General features: G+C 45.7%; 1 protein-coding gene across 1 annotated transcript in view; it reads right to left on the bottom strand.

Annotated features, from left to right (window-relative positions):
• Positions 1–4,719: 4,719 nt before the first annotated feature.
• PPM1H (protein phosphatase, Mg2+/Mn2+ dependent 1H) overlaps positions 4,720–19,061 on the bottom strand; it is a 291,919-nt gene continuing 277,577 nt past the window's right edge. The window contains exon 10 of the mRNA XM_052640809.1: positions 4,720–4,867. Within this exon, the coding sequence (XP_052496769.1) occupies positions 4,720–4,867 (148 nt within the window). The remainder of the gene's footprint in view (positions 4,868–19,061) is intronic.

Raw genomic sequence — 19,061 nt, 5'->3', positions numbered from 1 at the left:
GTTCTTGGGAGCACTGTCCATGGTAGTTCAGAGGCACTGGTGAAATATATAGTCTTGACTACTGATTTCCTGTGAAGACCTACAGTGTTGGCATCCATTCCCATCTGATTTTCTTTTGAGTCTATTCACAGGTGACAATTCCCCATGAGGCCATGACCCTCTCATCTCATTCCATTACCTGATATGAAGAAACTTCTTAGTGAATTGAAAGAAGTGACACAAAATTTTGCTAAAGGTATCCTATATACATATATATATAATATTTTATTTTAAAACGGCATTGAGCATATACATTTCTTTAGCTTTTTCCAGGGAACATTGCACCTAAGTTTCAAAACACACAAAATAGATCCCCTTTACTAAACAGGCTTCATTTTTGGGTTACAAAAGTCAAGGTTTCACAATCACAAAGCATAAAGGTTACATGGTGCCAAAACCATTTTCAGGCAGATTCTTATTTCTCTGTACGTAGGGTATTTTCTTGGAAACCCAGACCATGATACATTCCTTACAAATGATCTCCACTGGGGGCCTCCCTGGGTTTCCAGAAGAAACAAAGAAAATGGAGGCAAAATAGGAATCAAAGAGTAACCTCAGGACTCCCCAAACACAAAATACTATGGGAAATTGGAGGACACGAGATTCTCCTTCAAGTACATCACAGTAGAAAACATCACATTTACAGCCTCATTTGGTCTCTGTCTACCTGGTCGCTACAGAAACAAAACTTCATCTAAGACGCCAAGGCAAAATTAAAGCTATTTACACAAATCACATCGTGGGTTAGAAAGAGCAGCACTTCCCTAGTCTGGCACTCAGATCACAAAGGGCCACCTTGGTGCTTACAGAAGAGGCAAGTGGGGCTGCTCATGTAGTGTCCTTTGAAAAATCCCAGTGTTCACATAAGCTACATCACCCACATGGGACCGAAGTGTGCTGGGGGGGGGATGAGGGGTCTAGGGAGTGCAGGCTACGACCTGTCTCTGCAATTCAAAGTCCTCAAAAATCCACATTCCTAATGTCAAATTCTGTCAGGTGGCCAGATACTGTTTCACTGTCATCTTAGATCTGCTACCTTCTAGAGTCAGCCTGGTGGATTTTTTGCATAGACAGTGACTCTCACTGCTTTTTTCCATGTGTCCCAGTAGCATGAACACCAAAAATAGAATCTCATTAAAGCTTAACATGTTCAGTCTGAAAACTGGAGCTACCGGGTCACTTAAGGGAAGGTAAGATCCTCAGACGGTGGTGGAAAGAAAACCACTGACCTTTGAAATAAAGTTGATTGGCAGATGAGCGAGGAGGTTAGACCAGAGTCGTAAAGATGTGGGAGGTTGTTTTCTTTTTTTTTTCCCCAAGTTTCTACATTAGTGCTCTTGGTAAACTGAAAACCCTGCCGGAGTGGCCAACATCTGAGGCCAACTCTAGATCTGGGACTCTCATCTCTGTCTACCAGTATCTACTGACAGCTGTGATTCTTTCCAAGGAGTAAATGAACACTGAGAAGAATTAAAAAAAAAAAGCACAGCTGATTTCATGCAGCCCCATGTTACGGGGTAAACTGCTAGGGATTAAAAAAAATTAAATACCCCCAATTCCACAAAGCTGTAAACAGTGGAAGATAATAAATCCCCACTTTTGGGGGCTTTGTCCCATTAGAGGATTACTTGGCCTCGTCCAGTTTTCGCTTCTCTGCTCCCTCACTAAAAAGAGCCTTTAGGCAGGCACAGCCACAGGAGAACATGCCCTCCAGTCTTAAGGCTGCTTGCACTGCTCTGATTTTGGTGTAGGGAGAATACAAGTTTCGCTGTTGCCTGACAAAAGAGCAGTGTGGTTGGAGCGTGAGTTGGTGGTCTTTAAGGAAGAGTGTCACCAAATGTTCAGAAGAGCAGAGGCCAGCCCAACAAGGAGATTCAGAACTGAGACAGCCTTTCATGAAAGAAAGTGGCCACCCCACCGACCCTCCAGACAGCCATAAAGACAACCAGGAAATCAAAAGCTTTTCATTAAGCAAGACTTCCTCTGAGGCCACCAGGGCAAGCAAACAGGACTGATACACAAGACAGGCAAGATAAGAGAACCACGTATAAATATGTTCTGCAGAATTTGGTGTTGCCATTTGACCTTTCCAGGAATGCTCCAAGGGCCAAATGATTTGTAGACACAGTTAGTACCCGGGGATGGGATGATCCAGAGCCTGGGTGAAAAATAAGGCTGAAATGGAGGAAGCTCAACTCACAGAGCATCCACGCTGGGCAGACCTGCCACAGGCATTAACAAATCATGTTTTTCCCACATCTGATTCATCTCTTGTGGTTTCCCTCCCACCCCAAACAGACACATGGCATCAGCTTGCTACCAAGATCCTTCCATCCAAGGGGGGCTTATAAAGAGAATTGCTAGATACCTTTCTAACTATATCTAGTGGGACTAAATGCTCAAGACTTTAGGATAAATTGAACAAGGAGGTTCCAGAGATTTTTGCCAGACATGCCTTGGCAGGAAACGAAATGGAGAGTGGAGTGGAACGTTGTTATGACATCTATACGATAATGCACATCCAAACTCCTGACTCTAGTGCCTTGAATAAAATAGCAGCACAGGGAATAAATGAAGGGCAGTGGGAACACAGGGAAGAGGTGACAGCTCGTGAGGACAGCTTTCCAAAGAAGGTGGCTCAGAGTCCTCCATGGAGAACTTTCTCAAGTTTCCGAATTTGTACGTGGTTTTGAGAGTCAGCGCAGCAAGAGAAAGTGGACCACTCTGCTGCAGGATGCCTGCACATTTCCCGAGAGCAGCAGGCTGTCTACCACGGACTTCTCCTCATAAAGCTGTCCCTGGGGGTGGCTAAGGTTTACTGAAGGAGGATGGAAGCCATGAGATGAAGATGACTCCTGACGAACAGTCGGTCCAGTTCTTCCCAGGCAACGTTTTGGCAAACACCTGGAGGGTAAATTCCCACCACGCTTCACCCACAAGACCAGGCATTGTTTCCACACTGTGGCGTGAACACATTTCTAAGTAGGAAGGCTCCAGGCCATTCCTCAGAGAATATTTACATTCTAGGAATGTAAATGCAGGTGATTATCCCAGAGGAAAGTTATCTTTCCCTTTGGGGAAACTATCTTCCTGTTCTGGGGAAGGGATTGGAACACACAGGAAGCGGAACTGCCTCTCTAGTCTTCTGGGGGAATCACAGCAATGACTTTTTTTCTTTAATGGTGTAGGGGAGAACATGTTTTTATTACAAAAAGTAGCCAAGATGGTGATGCTACCACAGGAGGTCTATGGTCTACAGGAAGAAGACTTGGTGACTGGACCCATACCGAAAAGCCATCTGCCTAAGAGATAGAAGTGATTCCTAGAACTCTGTTTTGCGAGTCCTCCTGGCAGAGAAGCAGCAGGGAGATCTGATCTGTCCAGCACTGCTCTTGTGAGGGACACCTACAGGTGGAGGGAGAAAGAAGAGGTCTCAGTACCTGGGGAGCTGGGACACGCTTCCATGGAGAAGGAACAGGGCGCACAGCCTGACAAGGACCAGTCAACCCGATTCAAATGCACTTTTATTACATGGCCATTCTGAGTGGGTCTTGCCCAAATATGACGGTGAAGCTAATAAGACTGCTGCTCTTGATCCTTAACACATTATTTGAAGTGGGCTTGGGGACAGCCCCCACCCTCAGAACCTGGATCTAGGTGGAGGAATGATCCTCCAATGAGGTGTGCTGAACTGATTGATACAAGGAACGTCTATACCACTCGATTCAACACTGCTCCGTGTATATCCTTATGGCACAGTGGATTGGGAGAGGGCCAACCAATCCAGAAACGAACACCCAGGCTCTCAGAGGGAAACCGAAAACCATACCAGGGGACCCATGAAGACGACAGAGGAACCACTGGTCCAAAGAAATACTCATATTTTCATGAAAGCACATTGATTTGGTGAGAAAAACCAACTCAGGAACAAACTGTTACATAACAAAGATTGAACTCTGTCAGCCAGGGCACAGCTCCAGATGGCTGTCTGGGTGGTGTGGGCTACAGGATGTGGGGATGGTCCGAGCCAGACTTGGACACACAGATTCCTCAGCAGGGGCCTGGAAAGTCCCAGGTCTGTTCTATGGAAGGGAAACAATTAAGATTCAAGGACTATCAGAAAAACATCCCTGCCGCACCCCACCATTACCAAAAAAGAATAAAGAGACACAGACACACAGATAGTGTTCCCTGAAAGACATCTCAGGCTTACGAGAAGATGGGCGCGTCCATCTTCTGAGGCGTGATCCCCAGCACTCCAATGCAGCACTGTTAACCCGTAGAGAGGTTGGCAGCTGGGTGGGCTGAAGAGTCTTCTGCCAGTGACCACCCGAAAGTGGCTGCCCCAGCTACTGCAGATAAAATAAATATGACGTAGGTACCCCCGAGTTGGCCCTGGCCACCTAGGAGGCCTACGAAAGGAACCAAAAAGAAACACAACACTCAGTAGCAGCCTTTATGTTTTGCTCTTTCGTGTATCCAGACCTGTTTCTAAAGAGGAAACTGAAACCCAAGGGTCCTCCTGAAGCTCAGCCAGAGGCCTTTCAGCAGCAAGCTCCCCACCTGGGCTCGGAAGGGGTGGCATCACTTGGAACTGTGCTGGGGCACTCCCGAGCCCAGCCCTGCCCAGAGGCATCCCAGCTTTCAACCCTCCTGTCCTTCCAAAACCCTGGGCTGTTTTCATGACAGTTTGTTTCCATGTATTAAAGGAATGACGTATACAGAAATGTCGTCTCCTGAGCCCAGTCGGTCATTGGATATCCGCCATCCTCTATCCTTCAGGACACCGCGGGCACGCATCACCAGGTCCTGAGCTGCCAGCGTGTACCTGTGCAGGGAGAAGCACGGATGACATGGTCAGTGTGATACCAGGCAGAACTGGCATTCGGGAGAGGCCGGGAAGGAGGCATTACTACAGACTGTGTAGACAGTCTCCCTGGGTCGGGAAGATCCCCTGGAGGAAGGCGTGGCAGCCCATCCCAGCATTCTTGTCTACAGAATCCCATGGACAGAGGAGCCTACTGGACTACAGTCCATGGGATTGCAAAGAGTCAGACATGACTGAAGTGACTTAGCAAACATGTTGGAAAAGAATCCACCTGCAATGCAGGAGACAGGGGTTTGATCCCCAGGCCAGGAAGATTCTTTGGATAAGGAAACGGCAACCCACTCCAGTATTCTTGCCTGGGAGATCCTGTGGACTGATGAGCTACAGGCCATGGGGTCACAAAAGAGTTGGACATGACTTAGTGACTAAAGAACAACAAAGCAGGCAAAAGCCAAGGCCATCTTTTCCCCAAATGCGGGGTGCCTCATGTGAGGTTACTATTTAGGTGGTAGCCGGACTTACAGTGAATAACCTAAACTGTTCTGCGGCTCAGTTCTCTTTTGAGAATTTTGATGTCAGTGAGAGAGTCCCGGTTTAGTGCTGGTGTACCTTTAACACACATCTGCTCAGGCTCAGAGCTTTCTATGGCAGTCTCCAGCTAAAGAAGTACATGGGAAAAACAGGTTTTGTTTCCAATGTTTTATTTTTAGAGCCACATTGCTTTTAGGCCAAAGGATGGTCATTTTCCATTTCTGGTAGGGCAAATTTCCTTTTTAATTTTTTTTTAAAAAGCGAGTTGATTTAAAGAATAATACGCTAGCACAAGTAAGAAGGAGCCTAGCAAAGGTGGGACGGTTTTACTGGCGCCAGGCAGAGAAGCCTTGGTGTGGGCCATCTGTCTCATCCGCCTCTGTCAGTATGCCATGCTCTTCTGGTCACCATTGTAAGTACAGTGAGGGGTCCCCAAGGGTTTGAAAATAAGATTGCTCACTGAGATTTAACCATAAACGTACAGAAGAAGAATGCCTATGATAAATGGACGAAAAGTATTAAAATCTAGAGAAAGACTGATGTGGGAGGTGATTTGGGTGTATGTATCCTGGATGAGCCTTGAGGCCTAAAACAAAGAGAAGAAAACATTGGCAGGTGTCTGTCCAAATGCCGACTGAGGTAGAGAGTCTTAGCCAACAGACTGCAAAGAAATTTAGTTCCACTGGTAGGGCCACGTTTAGTGAGGATGTGCCCAAAGAGCCTCTGCCATACAGCACAGAGTTTACTTTTATTCTGATTTCATGTTCACTGTATAACCTAACTACGATCTGCCTCCCTGTGTAGGCATGCTGCCAGAAAAAGAATGAGCCTGACATTGCTGCTTGAAGAACACCAGTCCTGTTTCTCCATTTAAACATCAACTGGCATTTCTGAAGTTTGCAGGTCAGTCATGAGAGCTTGGTTAAGGTGAGCCCCACCCTGATAATGAATCTGTTCTTTGTATGTTGATTAAACCAGTTTCTGAACTTGAGAAACAAAGCCAGACTCTGGTACATCACCAAGATAATAAGTGTCACTCTGTAAGGAAGGCCTCTTGGAAGCCAGCCCACGGACCTTGAATAGCAGGCCAGCCGAATGTCACTATGGCCTTTCCCTGCTGGAATGCCACTCAGCCTGGCCTTGAGAACTGTGAGTTGTAGAATTCAGAACACCAGAAGCCTCCTGTATTTCTTCTGTTAAAAGCCCCTACGGATCACCCTGACTCATGTTAGAAGAGACCAGAGTCTAGTCCTGCCATTACATTACTTAAGAACAAAGTTTGTAGCAGATGATCTCAGGATAGTTAAGATTCCAGGCTGTAGGATCTTTGAGACTCAAGTTTGCCCAACCCAGGTAGTGGAGAGAAGTGCGGCACATACTACAGGTGGCAGAGAGAGGCTAGTTTTTTTTAATATTAATACAAAATGACTTTCCTCCTAGAGAATGGGTGGTAGGTGAGTGGGAGATATGCCCTCTTGTACTCATATTGTTAGAATGATTAGTTTTGAGGTAGAAGGCTCTTAGTTATGCCTGAGGGCAGATGCCACCAGTAGGCCCTCTCTGAGGGTCCTCTTCCTACTGAGATCAGAAAGGAAACAGAAAGGACTCCAACAAGGCCTTTGGCTAAAGAGCCTAATAAATGTCCCCCTATCCACATACTGCCACTTAAATACTGTGTTCATAGGCGCTCTCAGATGCTCACCCCAGGTTATTCTTGGTTTTATATTAAATTGTATGTCTGAATACAACTTCACAGGGAAAGGCTACCAGCAACATCAGGTGATGTTTATTATCCTGGTGATTGCCCAGGGTCTAGACCTTGGCGTTTCAAGTTTAGAAAGCTGGCCACCATCAGAAAGTCTACAAATAATAAATGCTGGAGAGGGTGTGGAAAAAGGGGAATCTGCCTACATTGTGCTTGTGGGAAAGCAAACTGGTATAGCCACTATGGAGAACAGTTCCTCAAAAAAAAAAAAAAAAGGCCTACCATATGATCCAGCAATCCCACTCCCGGGCATATACGCAGAGATGAAAACTCTAGTTTGAAAAGATACATGCATCCCAGTGATCATAGCAGCACTACTTACAATAGCCCAGACATGGAAATAACCCAAGTGCCCGTCAACAGATGCATGGATAAAGAAGATGTGTATATATATTGATATATACAATAGACTACCATAGCAAAGAATAAAATATTGCCATTGTGGCAACATGGATGAACCTAGGGGATATCATTCTAAGTGAAATCAGAGGAAAAAAAAATTAAATGACTTACATGTAGAATCTAAAAATATAATCTAAATGAATCTATTTATAAAACAGAAATAGACATAGAAAACAAACTTACTAAAGGGAAAAGAGGTGAGGGGGTAAATTAGAAGTATCAGATTAACAGATACACACTACTTTGTATAAAATAGATAAACAAGGGACTATATATATTCAATATCTTAGAATAACCTATAATGGAATAGAGTCTGAAAAAAATATATATGTATTTAAAATTTACATATGTATATATAAAAGAATCTAAGAAAAGTGGATATATGTATAACTGAATCACTTTGCTGTACACTTAAAACTAAAACTAATGCAATATTGTAAATCATCTACACTTCAATAAAAAGCTAAAATCAAAAAAGTGCCTACTTTGTTTCATTTAAGTCACCTAAGAGTACCATCTGTAGTTAAAGGCAAGAGGCTATCCTGATATTGCTATTGCTGGAGATTTGGGGTATTGAGAAAAGGGTCAAAATTAGTTTTTGGTATTTTAAAAAGCAGCATTAGGTCACCTAGAAAAGATGGTTACCCAGGAACCCTGGGTAAGGGGTTCTAGAAAATTAAAGTTTTATTAGAGACTTTATTTATTAAAGACTCTAGAAGGTTAAAGTTTTATTCTCAAAGCTGCTTACTGCCCATGCTAAGAAAACTTCCTTTGAGCCTGCATTTCTCTTTATCATTCATTCTGTCCTCCCTTAGGTGAAATCTTGGTAGAGAAATCCATTTTTGCTTCCTCAATTTCTTCCCCTTTTCTTCCTTAATCTCTTACCAGTATGTCCAGTACCCTCACAATCTGACCTCCTAAAATTCTCCAAACTCATTCCAGTTGACCCTTCTTCAGCACAGATACTGCACTTGTAACCGTTTTCTTTATCCTTCACACCGCATGCCTTTCTTCTTGAATTCTCCTCTTTTTCTGGGGTAGGGTGAGGGTAGGTTGGTGGGGGGCTCCTGCACCACTGCACACTCCCAAGTTTTCTGGGGTAGGGGTGAGGGTAGGCTGGCGGGGGGCTCCTACACCACTGCACACTCCCAAGTTTTCTGGGGTAGGGGTGAGGGTAGGCCGGTGGGGGGCTCCTACACCACTGCACACTCCCAAGTTTTCTGGGGTAGGGGTGAGGGTAGGCCGGCGGGGGGCTCCTGCACCACTGCACACTCCCAAGTTTTCCTGTTGTGTCTGGGCTTCCATGACACGTGGCACAGCCCTTACATTCCTTGGCAGATCCCGGAAGAGACTCTTCAGGAGTCAAGAAATGTTACCTTAGTTTCACTGCCAAGGCAGTACTTCCCCATCTGTCATCCTCAGCTATACTGCTGTCCCCAGTCTCTTAGGCAAGAAATCATAGTCATTTTCTATGCTACCTTCTTACCCTGATACTTGTCGATGAGAAAATCCACAAGGCACTGTAGGACTTCTAAATTTTGTAGTATTTTAGTTGTATTTCATTATTGGTAGGAAGCTAATTAAAACCTCACCTTTACTAAGATCAAATTAAGCCTGCTGCTGCTGCTAAGTTGCTTCAGTCGTGTCCGACTCTGTGTGACCCCATAGACAGCAGCCTATCAGGCTCCCCCGGCCCTGGGGTTCTCCAAGCAAGAACATTGGAGTGGCTTGCCATTTCCTTCTCCAGTGCATGAAAGTGAAAAGTGAAAGTGAAGTCGCTCAGTCGTGTCAGACTCTTAGAGATCCCATGGACTGCAGCCTACCAGACTCCTCTGTCCATGGGATTTTCCAGGCAAGAGTACTGGAGTGGGTTGCCATTGCCTTCTCCCCAAATTAAGCCTACTTATACTCTTGCCTGGAAAATCCCATGGGCAGAGGAGCCTGGTAGGTGCAGTCCATGAGGTGGTGAAGAGTCGGACACGACTGAGCAACTTGACTTCCACTTTTCACTTTCATGTATTGGAGAAGGCAATGGCAACCTACTCTAGTGTTCTTGCCTGGAGAATCCCACAGATGGGGGAGCCTGGTGGGCTGCCATCTGTGGGGTCACAGAGAGTTGGACACGACTGAAGTGACTTAGCAGCAGCAGCAGCATAATAAAAACTGCTATTTTAAATTTATTTTTGCCATCATTCATTTATACATACAGAAATTTGCATCACCAACTGAACCACCAGTAAGCTCGGTAATATCTTTAAATTCACTAATTCATACTTTAGCAGTTTACTATTCAGTCTACTCAGTGAGTTCCTTCATTTCAATTACCTATTTTTCATCATTGCAAATTTCCATTTGGTTCTTTTACAAATCCACCTCTTCTTTACCTTATGGTTCTATTTGTAAATGTTTAAAGTTTCTCTCAACCTGCCCTATTAGGTTTTCTTTGGGGCGGGTGAGGATAGAGGGAAGGCTCTGTTATCCTTTCTCATGCTAGGTTTAAAGGTAAGATAGAGGCTTCTCTTCAGTACGATTGTTTACTGTGTGCCCTAGGGTATCAACAGTGATTTTAAAATGTGCCTTTACTGGGGCACACTATGGGTTCCTCCAGTTCTAGAATTCATTTTAGTTCTAGAACACACTTTAGGTGAATTTCCTGGCTTAGGATCCCCAGGCTCCAGGAGAGGTGTGAGACTTAACCTCACTCTTTCTCCATGTGGTAGGCCTACACAGTGCCTCCTCACAGAACCTCAGTTTCATCAGGTCCTTGCCATCATCCATGTGCTGCGGGAAGGCTGTTTCCACTTGAGCAGGAAGCTTAAGGAGAACCCCTTAGACCATTTCTTCTAACACTGTGGCCAAGAGCCCAGCGTCCTCCACCCGACTTATCTTTGCCAGGCTTCCCTAGTGAATGCAACATCTCCCCTGTAAAAGAGCCGTCTGCGAGGGCTATTGAAGGGTACACTGATCGGATGCCGTTGGCAATAACTGGAGACTGCAGCTAACCTCTAGAATGGGGTTCCTTCATGTACAGGAGACGCAGTACTGAAATAAAGTCACAAACGGTGTTTAGGTAAAAATGAAGCCACCTATGGAGATCTTTCCTTATAGGCTGATCAACTAAACACAACTCCAGGCACCGAGTTGTTAGGAAAGGGTTTTGTGCCCCAGCTCCAATCTCAGCCAGGTTGGGGGACACTTCAGAGCTCACCATCATCCTTCAAGCACCATCTTGCCCCAGGCATGAAATCACTTGTAAGGTTGCTTATCTCAAGACTGGTGCTCAGGGAGAAGAAGAAACATTTTCTCTGGAGGGAAAGGGCTGCTTCTCCTCTCTCCCATTTCATTCTCCTACAGTTTCTACCTGACAGGGGCTGTCTGGTTTGGTAACAAAGGGAGAAAATGTGTCATGTGGCAGTAAGACAGGAGGGCTCCTCCTGAGTCTGCTGCTGAGGCTGAGCACAAACACACCACAGAGTGAGGGGTGAAGGGAGCCACAGGAGAAAATCTGAAGTCAAAACAACGAAATATCAGCACAATATACAAGAGAGCTGCAGAGAACACGGTGCAGCTGAAGACAGCAGAAGGGATGAGGATTCCAGTACACCTCAGCCAGGATGGGGTGAGGCCACTGAGGAGCCTGTGATTCCCGGAGCTGGATGTGGGGCGGCAGCAGGGCCAGGACCTAGGGTCTCACTCAGGTCAGATCGCATCCGGGAAGCAGTTAGAGAGGAGCTGGAGCACTCGGCCCTCTGAACAAAGAGTTTCCCAAGGAGACAAGCTGTGTACTTGGAGAGCATTTCTCTTCTCTGGCTGACGCTTTCTGTATTGATCGGACAGGGTCTGCTGAAAGAGATGGCAGCTGGGGCGTTGGGGAGGGGAGGGGGCCCTGACTTAGCCATGGCACAGGGTCTGGTGCAGAGGATTCCTCAGGTCAGAGCGGGGACAGCAGGGGAGGAAAGAAAAGCCAGGAAGGAAGAGAAGCTGAAGGACCGCTGAAGGCCAGAGGCTCTTTTCACAGCTAAAGTGGGCGGGGTGGAGGGGGGGCAGGCAGTGAAGCCGGTTGGTAAATCCTCCATCCACCTTGCCATCTCCAGGCACTTAGTTCTCTCACCTCTTGGGTGGGGCACATGAAGGCATCCTTGTGGGAGGCTGGGCTGCCAGGGGTCCTAGCCTGGGTGCAGCACCACCCACATGGTGGGCGGAGGGGGGGCTCTGAAGAAACTCCTTAGCTTCTCAGAGCCCCTCTTTTTGACTTGTGCATCTGGAATAATGCTAGCGCAGGCCTCAAAGGTCCTGCGGAGATAAACAAGATCCTTCCTGAACCATTTTCCTCATTAGACACAAAATGCCTCTCTCCCCACCAAAAGTTTTGCACCTTTTGCAGAGTCTGTTCCCACAAGACCACATCTGAATCAGCAGCAGAGTGTCAAAAGTAAGTCCATGTCAGACATCAAGCTGTAACCCTGCCTTAAAGCCAACAGTTCTTCTTGGGAGGAACTTCTCTTTGCCATTTGGATGGTACAGACAGGGTCTTACAAGAAGGAGGCAGGAACCAGGGGATTAATGGGTTCTGAATATTTGCATATAAAAGGCAGCCTCCCATTTACTGTGGCCCAGCAGTAACCGGGTGGGATGGGAATAGGAGAAGGCCTCTCTGCCTGCTGAGCAGGCCCCTGAGACTGAAGAGGTGGAAAAGCCCTCCCAAGCTTGGGAACATTCATCGGCAGGGATCTATGGTGACCGGGTAGGTGGGGGGTGACCTGGAGGGGCTCTTTTTTGTGCTTAGAACCAGGCAACTGGCCCTGGGAGGAGGCCCATCCCAGGCCTACTGCTGAGAGCCAAGCCACAGGTGCCCCTGTCTGGCTCTGAACCCCCCAAAGGTTCTGCTTCTGTCCCCTGCCCGGTGCACGGGGACTGCATTCAGGCAGAGTACCCTAAGATGTGGGAACAGTGACAGCTGGGCCCAGAACACTGTCACTTTGTCCCCTGTGGGTTTGTGTGCCAGCAGGCCCAAGGCTATGGACTGGGGAGAGCTCACCACCCCTGCCAGAGAGTGAGAACACCCACCAGGGCTCGTCCACTTCTCTGCCCCTGGCACTGGCTTCCTGGTTTTCTCAAGGTGGTGTGTGTTTATCTTAGTTCAAATTCCACATAGCAACATATCAGTAGGAGGAGGCATAGCAGACCATTTTCTTCTCCATTGTCTCTGGCAGGCCCTTTAAAATGACCTGATGTTCCAACTAAGGGTCCACGCAGTTCTGCATCAATGGCCACATCAGTGGCACTGAGGAAGGAGAGATGGGCCCAGCAGTGGGTGGTTCAGAGGCTGTCAAGGGCAGAATGGTGGGCTGACATCCATGTTCCCAGATCTAAATATGCTCAACATTGAGAACGAAGCAAAAATGCAGATTTTCTCTAGTCTTCAACTCAAGATCACTCACCAGTTTGTTCTTAAAACCTGTAACTGCTATGAGGGTGGGGCCAGGGATGGAGCAAATGAAGGGGAAACCTTCCTTTTCACACTTGAGGCATAGTTTTTCTTTTTTTGAAACATTTTTAATATTTCGCTGTGCTGGGTCTTCACTGCCGCACATGGGCTTTCTCCAGTTGCAGCGAGCGGGGCTACTCTAGCTGCGGGGTGCGGTCTTCTCATTGCGGTGGCTTCTCTCTTTGTGGAGTTGCGGCACCACCGGCTTAGTTGCTCCACGGCATGTGGAATCTTCCTGGACCAGGGATCGAACCCATGTCCCCTGCATTGGCAGGCAGATGCTTATCCACTCTACCACTAGGCAAGTCCTGAGGCATAGGTCTTCAAATGAAATGGCACTGGGAAAAGCTCAGGCAGCTCACAGAAAGATTTCATCAGAAGGACCGCTGTCTTCTGCCAAAGTAGGTTTCACATTATCAAGGTGTGTAGGACCTGCGCTAGCATCCTGGTGTCAGTGTTGGTGGGTGTTTCACTCTTAACTTTCCACTGATTAATCTCTTCCTTATCAAGGCACACAGTTTACTGAGCTGAGGAGAGCATGGAGATGAAGAACACTTAAGGTGTGACCGTCAAGAAGGCGTCTTCTCTCATTAGGAAGATGTTATATGGAATTTACAGTATGTTGGTATTTACAGATTTAGTATCCCTTAATAAGCCCCTCAAATGTCACGGCAGAGGGCTGAGGGTCATTAGATGCAAGTCACCATGATGAAGTTTCCAAAGAGAATTTGGGAAATGAAAAGTGAAGTCACTCAGTCATGTCCAACTCTTTGTGACCCTGGGCAAAAAAAACCAAACAAACCAAAATCCTTGCCAGGTCTTACCTGGGCACTTGGAATGTGAATCCATGCCACATTTTCATGTGTGGTTGACTGTTCTTTGGCCCTAAGTCCACTCAGCTTTGCCCACACCTTTCTCCTTTAGCAATTTTGACAATTTTTATTCCTTTCTAGCAGATTACTAAACATCTTCTTTGTGTGATTACATACTTGCCTCCATCTTGAATATTCTTTCCAGGAGACCCACCACTATACCCCAGCCTTACAGAGGGATATTTTGCTTCAGAAAATCCCTTCCGGGCCTTTCTCAGAGCACCGTTTCCAAAGTTTGCAGGATGTTTAGGCCTCATAAGAATCTTACCAGAATTAGTATAGACAGTGACAGGTTGTGTAGCCCAGCCTCCATGAATTCCAACCACCCCACGTGAGAATGTGGACTGGGTGTATTTCTTATCAACAGCTCATTCCATGACTCCACAAATGATGCACAGAAATGCCAGCGCTGCCTCACTTCAGGGCATAACCCAGTAAAAAGGAAAAGAGCCACTGTACTCATATCCACAAAGCCTCCTTTTAATTTTCTGATTCCTTTGTCGAGATAGTTCAAAACAGCCAAAGGACTTAATAAGAAACACTGGGGTCAGGAAGGTCATACAGCTCATTTTTACCCTACCTCTGCCAGAGAAGATACTGCCAGGGTTAGAACTTTGCAATCTCTTAATTACCTTTTCCCTCACAATGCACCCTAGAAGGAGAGATGCTATTTAAATTTTTTTATTGTAAAGGATGTCATCAGAGGAAAACAATGCTGGCAGTTTGTCAAGAATGGCAGTCACAAAGAGAAGAGAAAGAAAAATCCTACACATAACACAGACAAAAGCTATATCATCAAATGGCAAAACCTAAAAGCCCTTCCTGTCACAGGGCTATGCCCTGCCTCCTTCTGACCTGCTGAATTTCTAGACAAACTGGGCAAACACAGCAAAACTCAAAGTGAAACAGGCCATTCAAAATGTCAAAAGCAGCAGCACTGTGCTGGGCGGTTGCTCTGCTGCCCTTCGTCTCTCAGGTGGCCCACCCTGGGTCTGCATCTCCCGTCCTCACTTTCTGTCAAACGACTGGCCGGCCTGGTGAGCTTCCTCAGGTGTGGACCCAGGCACCCTCCATTCCAGCTACTCACATGATTACACGGGCAGATCTGTGGTCCTGGCCTACATCTGGGGAGAAATGACTCCTCCCGGCTGAGGAACACCTGGAGCCACGGGAAGGCAATGATAGCAGGTCTGTCTTCATCACAGAAATTATGACTTAGGCTAAAACTCACCAGGACAGCTTCCAATCCTATTTCTCTTTGGCATGAAAAGATGGAACAGGTCCCAGTCAGGAGGGCACCATCAGGAAGCCTACCACTGTGGCTTTTGGGACTAAGCTCTCCACGGGCCTCCCAATGAGACACCCTAAGCCTCCAAGTGAACATGACTCCCTCCTTCCAAAGCTCACAGTTACATGCAAGGACATCACATGCAGGAAAGATCAACATCATTTTACATAATGCCTAGTTGTGAGTTTGAAATAAACTAAGATTGTATGATTTCCCAATATGGCTTAAATTACTAAGGAGCACAGAGAGGGGTAGAGCAGCAATCCACACGTCGTATTTTCACCATCAGATTGACCAGAATGTTTTCTGATTATGGATTAGAATGAACAAGTTACACAGATTCCATTTCGTTATCACAGACTGTCTTCCTCCCTGTAATCTTCACATTCATTTATCTCGTGAGTGCTTGAGGTCTGACATGACCTGCACCATCCACCTCTCACACAGAGATCCACCCCACACTAAGCCCAGGCAGTCATACCGACTGCTGGGTTCATTGAAAATCACCCTGTCCCCCCTCCCCAATGTCACCCCAGCCTGCACTGCCTGGCACATTCTCTGTTACGCCTCACATTTAAGTTCAGACATCCCTCCTAGTGGGAAGCTGTCTTGCCTGGCCCTTCTGCCATCCCTCTGCCGCTGCTGCTGCTGCTGCTAAGTCGCTTCAGTCGTGTCCGACTCTGTGCGACCCCATCGATGGAAGCCCACCAGGCTCCCCCATCCCTGGGATTCTCCAGGCAAGAATATCGGAGTGGGTTGCCATTTCCTTCTCCAGTGTATGAAAGTGAAAAGTGAAAGTGAAGTAGCTCAGTCGTGTCCAACTCTTTGCGACCCCATGGACTGCAGCCCACCAGACTCCTCCATCCATGCCTTATGCTTTTGTAACCTCTAGACTTTAAACTCCAAGAGATCTGTTTTCTTCACAAATTCTTCCCCAGTGTCTAGCAGGCCATGGCTTACAAAATAGGTCTTCAATATTTTCCAATCGAATGAATCTGAATGGGAATTATTTGGCAAAGAAGATACCCTCCCCCATAAGGTCTCATAAGGTTTTAAGATTTCAAAAACCAACCAGAATTTTTCTGATCTCCAGCCAGGTATTCCATCTCTTAGCAATAAAACTCTGCCCATTTAATAACTTTTTCTTTCACCCATTCCTCTATCTGATACAGAATTCTTTCTTAGGTGTTGGTTTGCCATTTTCCCTGAAAGGCAAATTCACAGGCTTTTTCTTTCCTGCCCTTTTGTTCCACAGAGATCTGTGTAAGCCCTGCTCTGTAGGTAACAGAGCTCACGAAGCTAGGAACTGGCTCTGACCTGGCATGCACCTGCCCAGTGACAGCACTGCCCACAGGTACCACTCCCTGGAGGGCAGATTTGTTGCCATGGAGATAGGAGCTGGTACGCAAAACCAAGCCAGCTTGGAGAGATTTTAAAAAATACTGGGTGCCTTTTGACTCATACCTATCAGATGGCTTTGCAAAGCTTCACAAAAATAATTACAGTAGGGAAAAGTCAACAGGAGAATGTTGCTAACAAGTAGGATACAGATTAAAACTAAAAGCTCAACAGGAAAAAAATGTATTCAAATTCAAATAAAATAATCTTACTTCCTGTACCATCAATTTCTTTCCACCTGGGAAAAATTATACCAAACACCACTTAGAAAGAGAGAGAATGTCTAGCTTTCTAACTCCTGAAGGAGTTTTTTGTTGTTGTTGTGAAATATATGAAACACATAAAAATAGCAAAAAATAAAGAATAACAACCACAAATACCCAGTAGTGCTTATTATATACCAGGCAATTCACTTTATATATTCATACAGGCATTAGGTCAGGGCCTCCCCGCTGGCGCTAGTGGTAAAGAACCCGCTTGCCAGTGCAGGAGACCTAAGAGACCTGGGTTCGATCCCTGGGTCAGGAAGGTCCCCTGGAGGAGGAATTGGCAGCCCACTCCAGTATTCTCGCCTAGAGAATCCCATGGACAGAGGTGCCTGGCAGGCTACAGTCCATAGGGTCGCAAAGAGTTGGACACGACTGAAGCAACTTAGCAGGCGTGCAAGCTTAAGGTTAGGACTACTGGAACTTCCACTTGACAGATGAAGAATCTGAGACATGGAGAGGTTAAGACACTTCCCCAAGGTCACAAGGTCTAGAAGGGGCAGAACCAGGATTTAACCTCAGGTTAAATGACTAGATTCATACTATTAACCACTGGACTATGCTACCTCTCACAGCTGGCATACAAACAAATGTATATAGCAAATGAAGCGTCTACAAGTAACATGAGCAGTCATGTACCTGCCACGTAGCTAGAGAAACAAAACATTCTCAGTAAACGTCTCAGAAGCTCTCTGTGGACTCCTCCTCAAGCACGGATCTCCGTAACCATTAACTGAATTTTGTGTTAACACTCTTTGTAATTTTAATATCTGCATCCCTAAGTGATTCATTTTCTACTTTATGTAAATAGAATCATAACATGTGAATTCTTATATGACTGGGTTATTAAATTCAACATTGTGTCTTTGAGATTCTTCCCTGTTAAAGATCACAGCTTTGGTTCATTCACATCTGGGGGCTGTGAATTAATCTGTTCTTTGTCTATCCTCTGGTTGGCCATGCAGGCTGCTTCCAATTTTTACCAAAAAAACAACTGTATGGATAGCTTTTTGTATGAATTGAATTATACTAGCACCAGAAAAAAAAAAAAACAAAAACCCAAACACCTGGGTTGTTTGTTAAAACACAGATACCTGGGTCCTACCACTGGAGTTTTATTTGATAGATCTGGGTTTGAGCCTGAAATTTTGTATTTCTAACAGGTTCTCAGATGTTGCTGATGCCATGTGGCCTAGAGACTACTCTTTAAGAACCACTGCTCCAGGGCACAGACTTAGGAGTGGAGCTTCTGGTTTACAGGATATGCACACGCCCAGCTGTCTTCAGAGTCTATGTACAAATTCACAAATCCTTCTGCCTTTGTCCTCCATGTTTTTAATTATTTCTACTCCTCTGTTGAAGTGTTTTTCATATATTTATTGGCCATTAGTTTTCTTCTGTGTGATGACTAGTTCTTGCTCATTTTTATTGGGTTATTTGTGTTGTCCTTCTTGATCTGTGAGAGTTCATTATATTTTATGGGTATGAATCTCTCTTTGGTTATATAAGCTGCAAGGATCTTCTCCCAGTTCCTGCCTTGTCATTTTATTCCTTTTATGTTGCCTTTTGAAGAACAAAAGTTGGTGATTTTAATGTAGTCAAGGATATCAATCTTACCTTGTCTGTGCTTTCTGTGTCTTGTTTAAGACATCCTTTTCTACTATAACTATGGCTGAGCACACACGCCCACATCCGAATTATTACTGTTTTCTATTATTAAGATTATTTATTTGCCAGGTCCCCTCATTTCTTATCAGTTTTATGGGAAATGTATCTACTTTGTCAGTTTTTCTCTTTTTCTTTGGCCACACCATGCAGCATGTGGGATCTCAGTTCCCTGACGGGATCAAGCCCACACCCCCTGCACTGGCACTGGAAGAGCAGTCTTAACTGCTGAACCACAAGCAAAGTCCCTGTTAGAGTTTTGGGGTGTTTTTTTCTTTTTACTATTTTTTTTTTGAGAAATTATGTTTTGTGGTAAAATATACATAACATAAAAATCAACATTTTTACCATTTTAAAGTGTGTAGTTCTGCGGCATTAAGTACGTTCACATTTTACACCGCCACCATTTATCTCCAGAACTTTTTCCTGTTCTCAAACAAAACACTCTGCTAAACACTAACTCCCCATCCCCGCCCCGTGAACCCCTGGCAACCAGCAACAGCCATTCCACTTTCTGTC

This window comes from Budorcas taxicolor, chromosome 5 (genome assembly GCF_023091745.1).
Source record: "Budorcas taxicolor isolate Tak-1 chromosome 5, Takin1.1, whole genome shotgun sequence".
Classification (NCBI taxonomy): Eukaryota; Metazoa; Chordata; class Mammalia; order Artiodactyla; family Bovidae; genus Budorcas; species Budorcas taxicolor.
Note: the sequence above shows the minus strand (reverse complement) of the source record. Positions and strands in the feature narration are given on the sequence as shown.